Genomic DNA, 16,706 nt, shown 5'->3' with positions numbered 1-16,706 from the left:
ATCAGATAACAAGCGGTAGATGAGCTTTTTGCAGCAGCAGAAAATAATGAAGGAGAAATGACCTATATATTAATTTCTCTTTTACAGTCATGATTTGTATCAAATGCATTTTTTAAACATCAAATGTTTTTTAAATGTCTTAATTCAAATTACTGTAATGAATCAACAAAGGGGTAATAATTTGTAATTACACCACTTTAGATTTAGTACAATTCTTTATGATTTTAATATAAGCACTTTACTTTTAACATGAAGGTATTGTAAAGATTATTGTATCCGTCTGTGAGGCTGTTGGAGACTATTATTGGGAGTCATATAGGTATCACAGACAGAAAGCGGCAGCACATAGTTAAATTGACCAACAACATAAAGCCTTTATACATTTGGCTCTCCGAGAAACTCACACCTTTCTGTTTTTAACCTGGACCTTAAAACCAACAGTCATGGGACATGTCTTTTCAATACAGGCATTTCTTTTTTGTCTCATGAAATGCAATTCAGTTTTGACTGTATTATACGTTACTTAAAAACTGACATTTCCCTCTGACTGCTTGCACCCATCACCAAAATTGTTAGTATTCCACCCAGTTCATGATATTGTCACTTCTGCATTTTTCCTATGGTTACTTCAGTTTCTTTAGCCATCAAGAACGCTGGTGCCAATACAAAAGCAACCATAGGCTAATTAATTATTTCTGCACACCGAGGAAAAGGTTGTTGAGGGAAAAGGGAAAATACATTTCTGCTTTAAAATCAGACAGGTTTATTAAGATGTCTTGCTGGCACCTGCAGAGAACAATTTGTAGTTTCACCACTGTTTACTGATGCAGAAACGCTGCCTGGCTGCTTCCAAACTGTTAGCACAAAGATCATGTTTTGTTCTGAAAGTCAGTCTCCACAGTGCCTTGGGAGCTTATACAAACTGGAACATAAAAGGAGAACACGGCAGAAGATGCTGCCAGAACAGAACTTCATTTTGCTTGTTAATTTACTGACTGCCTGAAAACTGCTCATTGAAGGGTACTATACTTTAGTTACAGTACTACGCCACTACCCCCAGAGAAACCTAAGCACAGCCAAAGTCAAAACGGTGTTGCCAGTCCGCGCGCTGTCTTTACGATAAAACAATTCCCTACCATCTGTAGTTTGCCATATGCAGGAATTCTGATGATTTAACTGTTAGCCTATGCTGCAAAAATAAAACAGAGAGTAGAAGAAAACAGGCCATTTTAAAATTTATCATAGTCAACAAAACCAATTAATTTTGCAAGGGTGCTAATAATAACCCACTGCCAGTTCTGAAACAGAATAGAGCCGACAGATTGATACCCTGTGTTGAAGAAACACAACTGGATTTCACTGTTATATGCTGAATCCTCTTAGTCTTGCTTTACTTTCTTAACTGGAAATTATGTTTATATCTCCATTAGCTTTTCTGGATACAACACAACAGCCTTGTAACGTAAGGCACTGGAAGTCATGCGGCATAGAGCCACGCAAATTCTGAAGAGTCAGTAAGAGGTGGGAGAAGAGATTAATTCGTAGGGAGAACCCAACCCTGACAAGACAAGGCCAGACCTGTACAGTCTGCATGGCAGAAAGAGAACTGTTTGTACAGTACCTTGTGCAATAGCATCTCAAACCCCATTGGCTTCAAGTAGCCAGTAACTCGCTGAGGACGTTTAACTTTCACACTGAAAAACCTATTCTCTTAAAATGTGAAAAGAGTTCCTCTTGCTCAAAAGAGAAATTTCTCACCTCAAGACACTAAAGAAAGCCATTCAGCAAACATCGCAAGTTTGCTTTACCAAGTCTGTCTCTACACCGTTTCTTAAGGTTTTTTCGTCTCTAAAAAGGGAAGCTCGCACGAAACTACACAACAGGTGTCCTTAAAGGCAATGTTGAAAAATGCTCCGTAATGTGTACGCACAATGGGTAAGCTCAGATAGAGGTTAGAAAAGGTCAGAGAACTGCATGCGGCACACAGCCATTCGGGATGGATACCAAAATGAGACTCTTTCAAGCAGATATAACCTAGGAGAGAATGCTGTAAAATGAGAATTTGCTCTTTGCTCATTTCTGCCAACTTTCAGCACCTGCCAGCCCAACGGCACCAGAGAACCACGGGCCAAGGGCCACCACCCGCTCCCGATCAGAAAATCCCGCTGGGCTCCAGGGGCCACCACCGGCCCCACGTGGCCAAGGCCAGAGTGCTCCCAGGTTACTGCCCTGGAGAACAGCTGATGTTTGAGCAGCGAATTTTTACTCTACAAAGCAAAACATATCGAAGGTGTCAGAAAGTTACACAAATTACCTCACAAAGATGCCCAAGGGCAGAGCCGTCCCTCCCCGGGCTGAACGGCGCCGTTCTTTCGGGATCCCGCCGCCCCTCCGCACCTTCACGCCGGCAAAACCCAGAGTCGCCGCTCCAAGCGCGAGATCAATTACGCCCCAGGGGCGGATTTCCCACTTACAGCCTACGACCACCCACCGCCACAGCGCGATCCTCGGCCCGCGCCCCGCCGTCCCCGCCGGCCCGGCGGCGGCAGGAGCACCCGGCAGCCGTGTCCCCCGCGGGCCCGGAGCGCGGGGACTCCCCGCGGGGGCTCCCGCGGCTCCCGCCCGAGCGCCCTTTCCAGCCAGCCCTCACCGAGCGCCGCCCGAGCGGGCCCCGCGCACTCTGTCCACATGGGGCCACAGGCCGCCGTCGGCAGCCGGCCCCAGGACGACAGTGCCCGCTCGGGCTGCCCTGGGCGCGCCCCGCCTCCCGCTGCCGCGGACCGGCGGCCCCAGCCCCGGCTCCGCGGCTCTTCTCGGCGGCGGCCGCGCCCGCCCCGCCGCGCTGTTCCCCGCGCGCGCCCCCGCCCGCCGCGGGCTGTTCCCCTCTCGCGCCCCCTCCCCCCGCCGCAGAGCTCCGGACCCAAGATGGCCGCCGTGTCAGTTTCGGGCTTCGCCGCCGTCCGGCCTTTGCCTCTCGGTTCCCGTCTCTCGCAGGCCTCGGTGAGTAGCACTGGCGGGACCACCCCGCCTCGGGTGCCCGGTGCCGGGGAGCTCGGGGACAGGCGGCTGGCGAGCTCGGTGGCCCGGGGAAGGGGGAGGCCCGCTGGGCGCTCCAGGATCGCGGCCTGTTCCGGCCCCGCCGCCGCTCTGCGCCAGGCCCGGACCCGGCCGCCCGCTCCCCTGGGGCCCGCCGGGCCTACACCCTGGGGAGGCGGCGGCCAGGGCAGGGTGCGGATGAGGCGGGCGGTGCGGGCCCGGCGGTCGCGGGCTGGGCTTCTCTCTGTCTCCGGCGAGAGAGCGCGGCGGTGGGAGGCGGGCGCGGGCCCGGCCGAGCCGGTGCGAGGAGCCGGGCTGCGCTGCCCGTCTGCGCGGGAGGGGGGGGAGGAAGGGTGTGGGGGCCGACCGGCTGCCGGGGCTGCGGCCTGCGCTCTGTTCCTCCCGATGCCGCCGGTGCGAGCCCCTTGGGGCGGCGTGCCCGGGGCCGGCGGCGGCGGGGATGGGGACGGGCGGTAGCAGGTGCAGGGGCCGCTCCTAGCGCAAGGACCGTCCCGCCGCCGCCCCGGCCGGGCCGGGTGGTTACGTAACGCCGCGCGCGGGGAGCGGACGGGACCGGGACCCCCGGGAGCGCGGCGGCCCCACTGGGCCGGCCTCGGGCAGCGCGCTTCCCTGGACGCCCGTTGTTCGCCGGGTGAAAGAGCTGCGGGCCAGCGCTGTGCCCGCTCCGGTCCGAGCCGTGGTCCCGGCTCCCCGGGACTGGCTGCGCGGAGCGGTGCCGCCGAGGCTGATGCTTGTATGCAAATGCGGTCTGTGCGCTGATAAATTCTTTGGTACTTACTAGAAAGCAGAATGGGAGAACTGTGTTGACGACTAGCTCCTGAATAAAACTTCCCTTGCAGAAAATCTTATATCTTGTGATAAAAAGTTTATAAATCCTTGTCGGTTAGTGTACTTTTGCAGTAGAACTTCAGTTCAGCATACTGTTATCGCACTTAGAAAAAGTCTTTGTTAAAGACAACTAAAGGCTGTGAAGTAGAGCCTCGTACCCTTCCATCTGCATATTTAATTAGTAGTGTCATAAGCATTCCTTCTTCATTGTGTACGGTCACCTGTTACTTTGTCCTCAAGTGTTTTCAGTGTGCCTCATCTATACTGAAGATTATAATGTTGTATTCTTCTTTTCTACGGTCTCTGAAAGTGGAACATTTAATTAGAATCTCCATCTGCGTTTCTTCACTTTTTTTCTTGATGGAACAACTGTCATAGCTTTTCTTAGCAGGAAGGAATCAGACCTATGATTACAGTCCTGGAGGCGCTCTGAAAGTTTCTTGCTGTTTGCTCAAGACTCTTGGCTGTTCCTACTGCTTTCTATTGAAGTTTCAGGCAGTGTCTTCCATGTGCAAAAATGATGAAAGTTGCTGCTTTTTTAACATCTTTGTTGTGGGTTCTTCTCCCCCACCCCCCATATTAATTTAGGTTGTGCTCAGCAATGATGTAAAACTTGGTATTGAATTTATGATGACTTATGGATTGAAATAAAAAGGGCACGCTTTTTCCTCTAGGTTGGATGGAGTTATTTCAGTGTTAAACCATGCTTTTATTAGTAGTGAAGATGATACCTTAAGTATTAATTCAGTGTTTCAGAATTGTAGTAGTGGATTAAAACTCTGCTATGTGTTTAATGAATTAACGTTGGCTGCTAATTTTTTTTTTCTTTTTCTAACTGTTCTTTGGAAATATCTCTCTTCTTGTTTTCTTCCAGGCCTGATGTTACAGCTCTTCTGATTGTGAGCGTGCAGACCAGAATTTGAGGTGAGATATGCTGAAATCTTTATACCTTTGTGGAAAAACTTTCTCTGAAGCTGTTATGGGAATTATTGGAAAGAATGAGAAAATTTCTAATCATTTTGCTTTCCTCTTTTCAGTCCAAGAACAAATAATGTTTGAGAAAGGAGGAGTAATTCAGAACAGAAAACGTGTATGCTATGGTTAGCTGGTTCCCATCATTCGAGAATCTGTTTTCTCATCGTGTGAAACTTGTTCAACATCGGGATAAAGGATAACGACTCTATGGATATACAGAATTCTTCACCATGGTAAAACTCGCAAACCCGCTGTACACAGAGTGGATTTTGGAGGCAATCAAAAAGGTAAAGAAGCAAAAACAGCGTCCTTCAGAGGAGAGGATATGCAATGCGGTGTCGTCTTCGCACGGTTTGGACCGCAAAACTGTTCTGGAACAGTTAGAGTTGAGTGTTAAAGATGGAACTATTTTAAAAGTCTCCAACAAGGGTCTCAACTCCTACAAGGATCCTGATAATCCTGGGAGAATAGCACTTCCGAAGCCTCGGAACCATGGCAAGTTGGATGGTAAACCAAACGTGGACTGGAATAAACTTATCAAACGGGCAATTGAGGGCTTGGCTGAGTCTAGTGGCTCATCCTTGAAGAATATCGAGCGCTTTCTGAAAGGTCAGAAAGATGTGTCTTCGTTATTTGGAGGTAGCGCTGCCTCCATTTTTCACCAGCAATTACGATTAGCTGTCAAACGTGCTGTTGGCCATGGTAGGCTCCTTAAAGATGGACCTCTGTACCAGCTCAACACTAAAGCAACCACTAATGCTGACGGGAAGGAGAGTTTTGAGTCTCTTTCCTGTCTCCCTCCAGTGTGTCTCCTTCCCCATGAGAAGGATAAGGTAAGAGCCGGTTTGCGTGGGCATTTTCTTGTGATTGATGAAATGTGTCAATAGAGTTGCAGTTTGAGGTCAGTGATTCGTTTAACTGGCATCTTGTAAGTTAGAAATGACTAATGTTCATTTAGGATCCTACTGTGTCCAAATTTCGAAGTGTGATCAGAGGAGGTGTAATAGATCATAATTTGTACTTTGGACCTGAAAATGGCAAATGAACTAGTGTGAGGAATTTACCTCTTAACACTTCTGTACAGCAGAATTGAGTGTATCTTACTTTAGTTATGTTAGCAAAACATAGGAAGTAAGCTTCCTCATTTCAAGGTAAGGTGGATTTGCAAAGCAAACTTGTGATCATCTCTTATTTTTACATTTCTATTTGACTGACAGTTCGATTTCTTATTTGAATACAGATAACATAGTGAAGCGCTGATTATCAGTTGCCACCTAATGCTGTCGTATAAGCTTTCTTTGTACACAACCAAGAAATCACTTGCTGTCCCAGAACAGCTTTGTTGTGAAATAGAAAGAAAAGGTATATAGGATATAGCGGTTGGAGAGAAGAGTGAAATCAGGATGTAGAGAGTGTGGAAATGCTAGAATGAGCACTCATGGACTTCTGTTCCCTTTTGTGTGCCTCCCCCCACCCTTCTTAAATACAGTTCACTGTACTAACCAAAGTATTTTTCTATTGTTTTATTTTTATGCTTCCCACACACACACCTTTCTTCCATCCTTCTGCATGCCTAAGGTCTTTGACCCTCCACTCCACCCTCAAGATGAAGTTGCTGGAGTGAAATTCATACCCAGTCAGTATCATTCCTGTCCTAGTGCTACTGTGGAAGCAAAGTAAGGCGGAAGTCTGGCTTTGTTTACTGAAGAACAGTTTGCCAGTAACTCATATCTTTGCAATACTAGTCTTCAGGACTTCTAGAATGTGAAAATTATTTTTTCTATCCATAATAGATATATTTTTCAGCAGTGTTGGAAATTTTTTGTTGTTGTAAATATCCCCTTCAGGGATGAGTTCTCCGAATGTGTGCTGTTTGTATTTTTTCAAGTCAGCTGCATCTCTGGTGAGAGGGCTGCTTTATGATCTATTAGGATTTGAAGGCTTAAAACTTCAGTAGGAGTTCTCTTCCTCAAAAAACCAAAATTTAAAATCTCTGCTGATTTATCACCACTAAAGTTTCTCTGAAGTTCTTATTTAACTCTGGGAGCTCTACTGTGGACACGGTACTTAACTAGTCAGAGCGTTCTGTTGTGGGCTGGTGGAACGTAGGAAGTAAGAATTACTGTGCTGAAAATTCCAGCAGCTTCCTCTGCCCTTTTTCAAGTGTTCTGTCTACAAATGTTTCCGATGTACTTCTCCAACTGTATCTGTAATGAAATCAGTATAGCTGTAAAATGGTATGAAAACTGGATGTAAACAAGCCCGGCACATGAGACGGCTGGATTGAGAGTGGTAGTAACAGTGGAAAATATTAGCTGTGCATATTATTATTAACACAGTATGTTTTGCAGCCTATTCAGTTTTCTTGTAATGTGCCAAAACTCAAGACCAGATTGATATTCTTTCCAATGAAGCATTCCCTGGGTTTTTCTTAAAATGGGATATATCAGAGTGGTGAATGATAATATGAGCTAATATAAATGCTGAATTTGGTCGGGGGCTTGTTTTTTATCCCTTAAAAAAATATGTGTCAAGTTCCTGTGTGTGTATAAACAATGCACGCGTATATGTATATATGTGTTGGGCTGTTAGATGCGCTCCCTAATTCCTTTCCACCTGTTCAAGTCTGAGCAGCTTGAACACTAAAAGGATTGATAGTAACATTAGAATGCGTAGTAGCTATAGCAGAAATTTTGCAAGTGATTTCTTCAATAAATTCTGATTATTTTTTTTTTGGTATGTATTAAACTAACATCCAAATTTTCTGCTCTACATGTATCATCTTGCTGTTGTATAACCCATGCTCAGCTTCATACTAGTTTTTTAAGTCATTTTCAAGGTATATTAAAACATTTATGTAGATTATATGTTGATTACCGGCCTTGCAGTACCTAAAAGGGCTCCAGGAAAGCTGGGGGGGACTCTTGATCAGGGAGTGGGGCAGTAGGACGAGGGGTAATGGTTTTAAACTGAAAGAAGGGAGATTTAGATGAGATATCAGGAAGAAATTCTTGGCTGTGAGGGTGGTGAGCCCCTGGCCCAGGTTGCCCAGAGAAGCTGTGGCTGCCCCATCCCTAGAGGTGTTCAAGGCCAGGTTGGACGGGGCTTGGAGCAACCTAGTGGGAGGTGTCCCTGCCCAGGGCAGGGGGTGGCACTGGGTGGGCTTTAAGGTCTCTTCAAGCTCTAAACATTGTATGATTCTGCCAGCATTAATGGCAAGTCAGTGGCAGCTAAAAGATCAGTTTCTGTTTTATAAGATTTTTAAGACAGTTTGCTTTTTGAGTTGTTTTTTTTCGTTTGGTGGTGGTGTTTTTTTTAATGCAGACACTATGTTGTAATCTTCCTTCACTCTACTATTTTGTGTTAAATCTCAACCAGTTACGCAGGTGGAAAAGGCTTACTATGCTGTAGTAATTTTCTTGACTTACTAGGTGCTTGAGAGTGGTGAGGGGTTTTGGTTTTTCGTGTTTGTTTGTTTGTTTTTGGTTTTTTTTTCCTTTTTCTTCTTCAATGGAATTATTCAGTACAGATTCTTTGGGAGTATTGTGACAGTGTTTCTTTTGATTCTTAGAAGAGCCTTGGCAACAACATGAACAAAAGCTCAGCCTCCCAAACCTGAGAAATCCTAATGACCCATGTCTCTTGTGTGTTGTTGTTAATCTTTTGCCCTTGCACTGTTTGGTCTTTAACATCCACTTAAGAACTCTCCATATATCATATGATCCAAATTTATGAATCTTAAAGGTGTAATATTTCTTTCTTTCATTTGTTTAAATGTAGTTTCCACTCAGCTGTGAGTGCTTACCTGCCTGTTTGTTAGTAGTGTCACTTTGTTTAGATGCCTAGAAGTGAAGATTCAATTCTGAATAGTTTCCTGTGTATTACGAAACTTGAGTACCTTGCAGGAGGTCTATGAAAGTTGAGGCTTAAATTTTTTTTAAACAAAATAAACGTAAAGCAACACTACAGAAGCTTTGTTTAAGTAAGTATTGTTTGTTTTTTTCCAGGTCTTACTTTTTATTTCAGTGTTCTGTGAATACCACATTCTAGTGTTCAAGGGCAAGTTATCATGCTTTACCAAGTAGTAATGACATGCTGCTGACATTATGGTTTTGAAATCCCTGGCCTAAAAACGCTACTTGGATGAAAACAAGCAAACGGAAAAAAAAACCCAACGTGCTGATGGGCAGAGCTCAGTGCTGAAATTTGCTTATCTGTTAGTGACAATGGTTGACAAAAGAAGGTGTCTTTAATTTCGGTTTTAAGCGCTATGGGTGCTCATGTGTGGGCTTTAGGGAAGTGGCCTTTTCTTTCTTTTCAGTTTCCTGTAGTTTAGAAGCTAAAATGGGAATTGCAGTTAACAGCTATTTTTGCATTCCTTGTCATGTTTTGGATTGAATGCTGGACTTGGGCGTTGTTTCTATGAGAGGTGACAGAGTGGTAAGATTCACAATGCCTACCCCTGTCGTGGAAAACAAGAAGGTGGGGGTGGTGGCAAATTGTTGCAATACCTAAAAGTAAAGGGAGTTCATACTGAAATTGTAATGAAAGAGAAGATGGTTGAGTTGCTGCCTCTTGGTAGGTATCAGGCATCACTATCTCTTCAACATAGCTGGAAGTAGGGAAGTGTACGTGTTGTGCCTCCCGCATCAGGTCAGCCAAAGAGGTGATAAGCATGGAGCAGAGAACGTTTGGCGCCGAGTCCACCATCCATCAGTGACATCTGTAGGGAATGAGCAATACTGTGCAAGCTAGACTCTAAAATAAGTAATCCCGCTGTTACAGTGCAATTTCTACTGTAAAGCCCTGATTAAATATGCATGAAAGATTTCTTTAAAGTATAACTGTCACTTCTGTTTCATGTGTAATTAGTATACTTGCGGACTGAAACAGGGTTTTTACTTTTTAAAGCATTTTTTTTTTTTCTTGGGGAAAAATTGCTGTATGCTAGTATTGGTTCAGAGGAACAGTTTTGCCTTTGGAAACTTCCTACTAATTATTATTTTAAAGAATGTTTTTTCTGAGGTGGGAGAAAATTTCTTTGGTGCTGCTTTGGAAACCATAACTTATCTTTAAATGAATGCCATGTATCTTTAGGTAGCTGAGGGCAGACTCTTTTTGTGACCTTTATAAAAGCTGAACAGAATAAACGATGCTGTTTTAACATATACTGGCTGTTGAGACATCTTTGGGAATAGAAAGGCTTACATGAGTATGGAGAAAAAACTTAGTATCTTGATGAAATTTTCTGGGATATTTCACCACCACTTCATTGAGTTATTAGTTTGGGGTTTGGGGTTTTTTTTTTGTTCATGATTGGGGCAGGTGCTGTAGAGATGATTCAGAAAGTTAATTTTATTCATACTGACACCTTGCATCTCTGCCAGAGGCTACTGCAGCCATTGCAAAGATAAAGCATGTGGTGTTTTGCTCCTTGGCTCCTGCAGTTTGTAGCCCAGTTTATTACTATTAAATGAAATTGTTGGTTTAAGTTAATGTTCTGTGTTGTGAAATGCAGCTGCTGCTGGAGGGAGAGATATCTGATGAAGGAACAGAGAGGGCAGTGCAGGGCGGTAGCCTTGTTAATCATGTCTGTTGTGAACTGGTGCATCATCAGAGGCTCTGGTTGCGTGCTATTGAGCTGGCCATGCAACCTGCTGTTTTATCTGTACCATTAATACCTTTATTTCTTTGATTACTTTTTGGCACAAACGGTGGGTTGCATTTGCCAGACGAGAAAGACTGATTTCTCTCTCTTGTAGGCACTTAGTTCGATATGCTCTATTGGTGTATTTGAAGCCCAAAAAATAATTGAGTATCTGATGCTTATGTATGGCTATCAAATGTATATCATGTATTTAATTGTGAGAAACTTCTCGTGCAGTTGTGGGCTGCGTCTTTAGAATGCTGGGGGAAAGGATTGCAGATTGCAGTGCTCTCAGTCTGTTTTGATCAGAAATTTTGAAATAGATAACTTTGCTCTAGATAAGGACAGCGTGCTCCGCTTTTGTTGACACTTGTTACAGAACACAGGTTAAAAGGCTGTAAGAATTTTTGTAAAATTGTTATTATTAAAAAAAAATATGTTAACACATCAGCTAACTGAAGGAGACGTTGACATAATTGATGTACACATTGGATGTTTCCAGAGCATTTGAAATTTGACCTCAAGACAATAGTAGAACTGTTTCTTCCACAATTAAAAGGAAAATACAGATGGTATTAATTGATCTCCATTTGCATTCTCCTTGAAATAGTCTTTTATGTCAGTTAAAACTGGATACGGCTGTAGCGACCTCTAAGTAAATACCTTAATATTGTCCTGCAGTACAGCTGAGAGTATTAAAACAAAATTCTGAAAGTGCTTCCTGAAAAAAAAAAAAAATGAGGGAAACTTCTATGGCTGAAAAATAGGAGGAATTCCCCATGCTGCTGTCTCACGTGTTCCTTGTGGCATGTCTGTTTCCTAGTTTTGTGTTGCTATTTATACCTGTTGGTACTTACCAGTCACTTAAGCTGTGGGTTACTGCACATGCAGCATCCTTTAGGCCTTCCCGTTTGCAAATAGTAGTTCTAGATCCCAGTGTGCACTTGTGTTTATCACGTGAAGCCAAACTTCTTTTTCGAAAGTTCATGTGCTTTGAAGGCATCCTAGTTGTTTTGAAGGCCTTTAAGCATACAATAGCTATTACTATATTGTGCCTGTTTTAGGTTAATAACTGTTAATTCCATGTCTTAAAGCAAAGGACTGTCTGTCCCATTACTGGTAAGGAAGTTATTTGTGGATTGGTTTGTTTTGGGTGGAGTACGTAAATGATCTGCAACCAGAGCATTGTAATTACATTTTGGGAGCTCACCCTTGCTCTCCAAGGGCACTCTTCAGGCTTTGGCTCCCAGCTGGAGCAGGATTAGGATTCACTCTCTTCCAGCTCATTCTGTAGAAGAGAAGGCTGTAGTTCTGTCTAAAAAATAATCATGGTTGATAACAGATGGCCTCCATCTGTACTCTGTGTAACTCTGTAAACTCAAGTGCTGAAAAATTACTTTGAACTTGATTCATTCAATTAGTGAACAGGTGAAGTAGCTCTTAGTAATAGAACAAAAGTAAGCATGTCAGAAACGTTACTATCATGGACAGCTATGAATGGGTGCTACAGGATGGTGCATTTTGGATGAAATGTTGTGGAATGATACCAGGAGGCACTCTGGCAGTATTTGGAATAATGGTAACTTAAAGGCAAAATTTGTGACTGTGGGAAGACATCAGGTGGTGTGATGTGTACCTGCGTCAGTGGGGGGCTACTGTGGAGAAGGGTTTTTAACGGCATTCTCTGACACAGTTCCAGCAGAAGCTGAGTATCAGGCAGCTGGTTGAAAAGGAGGAGACTAGTCCAATATGTTGGCTGGGTCCCTATTGTTAGTCCTTTCTGTCCTGGAGATTGTTGGCAGATATGGAATGACAAATCTCTAAAGTTTCTTAATAAAGGAACCTTATTTACTACAGAGCTTTAAAGTATAGTCAGTCGGGGAGGAGGGTGGGTGATGGAGAGCGGTGCTTAATAAACAATGGCTTGATTCCAGTGCTAGCTTTGTTATGTAGCAAGGGAAGAAAGAGCAGAGAGAATGAGGGCAGGTAATTCTGTCCCTGCCCTTTCCCTGGTTGCCCAGCAATTTTATCTTAAGTCATAGTGGTGGTGGGAAAAACAGTTAAAAAGGTGTAAATATTAAATCAAGTAATGTAATTTTAGTTGAAATATAGGTTCCGTGTTCTTAAAATAAGTACAAATATGCAATCAACAGAAAATCTGATAAACAAATCGTATATGTGACACGCTGCTGACTTCTTTGACCTCTTGTCCTCTGTGGAGTAGGTGGGTAGATATGTTTTATTCCTCCTTGCCTCATTAAAGGGTTTCAAACTAAATTTATCCTAATGAGTTGTGATGTTAGCCTTCCTTTCACCTACTCAAGTCTTCTCTTTATTTGTTGTTAAATCTGACTTAATTTTTCTGTCCTCACCAATGTTTTCTGACTATGTGAACACCTTTCCTTGGAACAGCTGGCAGTCTTTCCGTTGTCACTTCTATTGTGGTAAATCTGGACTTGTAGTGAGATTGAAAAGAAAGGAGGGAGAAGGGTGTCCAAAAAGACTGACCGTTGCATAGCAAACAGAATCCCATTGATAATATACTTGCTTGTTTTGAGTTTCCCTTGAAGGCCAGTTAATCAGTCTGCGGACCCATGCATGAACGATGAGTTCTGAGTTGAAAATGCTGAATCTTTAAAGCATGTTTCTATGAAGACCTATGAATTGCTAAAACTTTTCATTATCAATACCTCTACCAGCTCACTGTATTTCTGAAAATGGGATGGAACAAAGTATGGATCTCAGTACACAGCTAAATTAAAATTATTCAACAATATGCAGCCTCTCCCAGGCGTTAGGTTTCTCCTCAGTCTTTGAGATTCAATCCTGAATATTTAGTAAGGAGGTGTTTTGAGTGGAGTGCTCTGAGCTTGTCGGGACTCGTAGTGAATTCCTTGAAGGTGTGCGTGGAAGGAAAGAAAGTAAATCTGCTGCTCAGCGTTACAATGACTAAGCTTCAGAAGCTGCTAATCATTAAGATGCAGGCAAAATCTTTAGAGCGATCTCAGGAAAAAGTAAATGCACTTGCTGTATGCTGCTACCGATTTTTTATTTTTTACTTTTTAAATATACATCCATAAAAATACAGTGACTGTTTGCCTTACTTCAGCACAGACTTCACCGGGCTTTGCAAATTCAGGGTACCTTTGTATGGGCAGTCTCCCAGCAGCAGACCTGTTTGGAAAAGGTTTTATCTGCGCCTGTGTGGGGTTTTGCCACACTTGCTGTAAAAGGCTGCTCACGTGGGAATGATCTGTGCGGGGAATGGCACTGAGTGAGGACCGTGGGTCAAGAATATGGGACTTCGGTGTATCTTACTGTCAAGAGTGTTGTATTGAGCAGTGGATTTTGATATTGAAGAATTATATGCAGAGTGTTTATTTTCTTTTTCCCTCCAATCTCATGTTCAAGGTGGTAGAGCTTCAAAAAATTAGTAGGATTTGTTCCCGTAGTTGCATATGTGTGGGTATCCTGAGTAAAACTACAAATAGCAGCCTTGTATCAGATAGATATTTTTAACGTGCACGAAGTTCTCATTCACAGTTCCTTTTGTGCCTTTCCTGTTATCACGTTTATGTGGGCCCCTGCATTGCATTAAATATTTTTGTTCATGTTTGTTTTGTAACTGAAGTATTTTCCCTTCTTTTAGGGATGCAGCTAATGTTGAAGTAAAGTGGTGTACGGTATCTAAAGATGGAATAATTATCTATGTGCACAGAAATTACCTAAGTGTTTACAAAAGTCTCTTCCACAAAGTAATTTGTTATTTTTAGAAATCAAAGTCAATACTGAAGTTCCTTATTTTTTGTGAAAACCAAAGTATCACGGAATGCAAACTGTTTCCAATGAGAGGAGTTAAGATTTTAGTTTGCTGCTCATTTGAGGGGTGTGTTCTGCTTTTGCAGCTGTGGAAGTCTATGACTTCTTAGAAATATTATTTCATCTAAAACTGAGTGATATAATCATCTGTTGCTCCTAAGACAGGGTCCTTTGTTTTCTTGAAAATTAGGAAGCTTGGACAAAATATAGGAGAGAGCTTACAGGATATAGCTTTGGGTGAAGAAAACTTCAGTAAATTAACTGCCAGGTTCCTGAATCCGTGTCAAATGAAGGGAGTTTCTTTATACTGCAAATAAAGAAATTTGAGCCTCCCTTCCCCCCCGCCCAGTTTGCAGGCAGGAAGTCTTGGCATGTGATTCTGATTGTGACGTACAAATCTTGAATTGTTTTAATCCTCTGATTAGAGGACTTGTTAGCTCTGGGAAGGTTATTTAACGATTGACTGTCTAAATATTTCCAGTTGACATTCTGTTAAGTTCTTATCATGCACGTCTAATAGTAAGGCAGTTTCTTCAGTTTGAATGCCAGCCCCAGGTAGTATCCACATTGGTTTTTTTTGGTTTTTTTTTGTAGATTTCCAGGTATCATAACCACGGCATAGAATGCAGCCCGCATATACTGCACGAATATCTAAGCTGTTAACCTTCACACTTCACTTTACTCTTGTAGCAGCATTTCAGATGTTCTGTCCATTGTAATAGTCTTTCCTCAAACAGCAGCACTTATTTTGAATGTCTTTTGATTTTTCTTTTTAAATGACTCTTTCGAGTTTCTCTTAGGAAGAGGTATGTATGCTTGTCACTTCTTCCGTATACTTTTTTATCTTTTTTTTTCCCTTATGCTTGTTTTAATGTAGCCTCATGGTTTATGCCATCTTTTTGACATATAAATGTCCTTCTTCTTTCAAGTGAGACTCAACTAAGGGAATCGGGGACAAAATACCCATTGACACAGGCAAACATATATACTACATGTGTTATTGTAATAGTTTTCCACGTCTATTACAATATTTAGCATTGTTTTCTTAAGCACAAAGAGTATTTTAAGGAATTTCTGTTTTTACTCTCACTTGCTTCACATTTTTTCTTCTGGAGAAAAACTGGAGACATACTGTCTGGAGAGATCATTAAGATCGTTAAGAATTGTGATTTGGTAACTCAGAGGAAGAAGGGCAAGTTGGTCAGTAGCTTAAAAAACCTGAGCTCATTGCTGCCACAAGTTGATACTACTGAATAGTATTTCCCAAATTATGCTGTTTTCCCTATATACAACAACAAAAAATAATTGTAAAATTACTTTGGTAATATAAAATTTACTAGTTCTGATTTTATTGAAGCATGGAACTGAAGTGATTTTTTTTTTTTTTCCCCCAGTCACTGATCCAAAAGGCATGGAATCCTGGCTCTGTGATGCCCTGCTCACTGAAACATGTTTCCGCATGTTTTAAATCACTTTCTTCACGTGGTGTAGGTTGTACTTCCCCTCTGGCTTTTCTGGTTCATCTACTCTTTCCAGTAGCTTCAGCATTTGAGGCAGACCTTTGCAACAGCATGGGCTGTTTGAAGTGAGGAGTAATGCTTTGTCACTTATTTGAAAACAGACACACAAAACCCCATTACCTAGCATGAATTCTCAGAAGCCATCTATCGGTGATCCTGGATGATAACTTCCTAGCTAAGAAACAAAAAGTGGGCATGGTTCTGTAAATACTAGTTGTGGTCGATTCCCTCTCTGGAGGGCTCACATTTGGGATGTCTTAAAGAGCAAAGCAAAAAAAAAAAAAGTTGGTGTGAGCGTATGTGTTTCTTTTACACTAGCTTTAATTTTACACCTGCTCCATTCCAACCACAATGACTATTGCAGGCAGATGTGTGATAATGGGGCAAAGACAGTCCTGATGTCTAGTGAGCCTCTGGTGGTATTAAAATGTCTGCAGGAAATAAAGTGCAGTGGGTTACTGAGGGTGACTGCCGTGACAGCGTGGCCTACAGGGCTGTGAGTTTTGAGGAGTTTTCTGCCTCATTTTTTCTGAATTAAGAAAAGTACAAAGCAGATGGATTGGCCAAAACTGAGGTTTTAAATTCATTCCCCCTCCCCCCCCAGGCACTTCTCTGTAGTGCCTTTAGGAGGGGGTACAGTCTGTGAATCCGTAGGGCGTGTTTGGTTTCTAGACACCCTTTGTATAGTAACAGCATGTGCCGAGAGGCTGGCAGGCTGTAAGACGTCGTCAGCCCAATTTGTTCTGGCTCCCGTCCTCGCTGAATCTGGTGACATCACACCGGTAGATGTGCTTGCAAGAAAAACAGCAGAAGGAGTTGAACGTCTGCCAAAAAATTTGCAGTATGAAACTGAGCTGGCT

General features: G+C 42.9%; 1 protein-coding gene across 1 annotated transcript in view; it reads left to right on the top strand.

Annotated features, from left to right (window-relative positions):
- The first annotated feature begins 2,804 nt into the window (after positions 1–2,804).
- Positions 2,805–16,706, top strand: part of KAT6A (lysine acetyltransferase 6A) — a 41,722-nt gene continuing 27,820 nt past the window's right edge. The window contains exons 1-3 of the mRNA XM_063358493.1: positions 2,805–3,000; positions 4,760–4,809; positions 4,923–5,693. Coding sequence (XP_063214563.1) covers positions 5,091–5,693 — 603 coding nt within the window. The 5' untranslated portion in view covers positions 2,805–3,000; positions 4,760–4,809; positions 4,923–5,090. The remainder of the gene's footprint in view (positions 3,001–4,759; positions 4,810–4,922; positions 5,694–16,706) is intronic.

The sequence above is a fragment of the Chroicocephalus ridibundus genome, chromosome 23, assembly GCF_963924245.1.
Source record: "Chroicocephalus ridibundus chromosome 23, bChrRid1.1, whole genome shotgun sequence".
NCBI lineage: Eukaryota > Metazoa > Chordata > Aves > Charadriiformes > Laridae > Chroicocephalus > Chroicocephalus ridibundus.
Note: the sequence above shows the minus strand (reverse complement) of the source record. Positions and strands in the feature narration are given on the sequence as shown.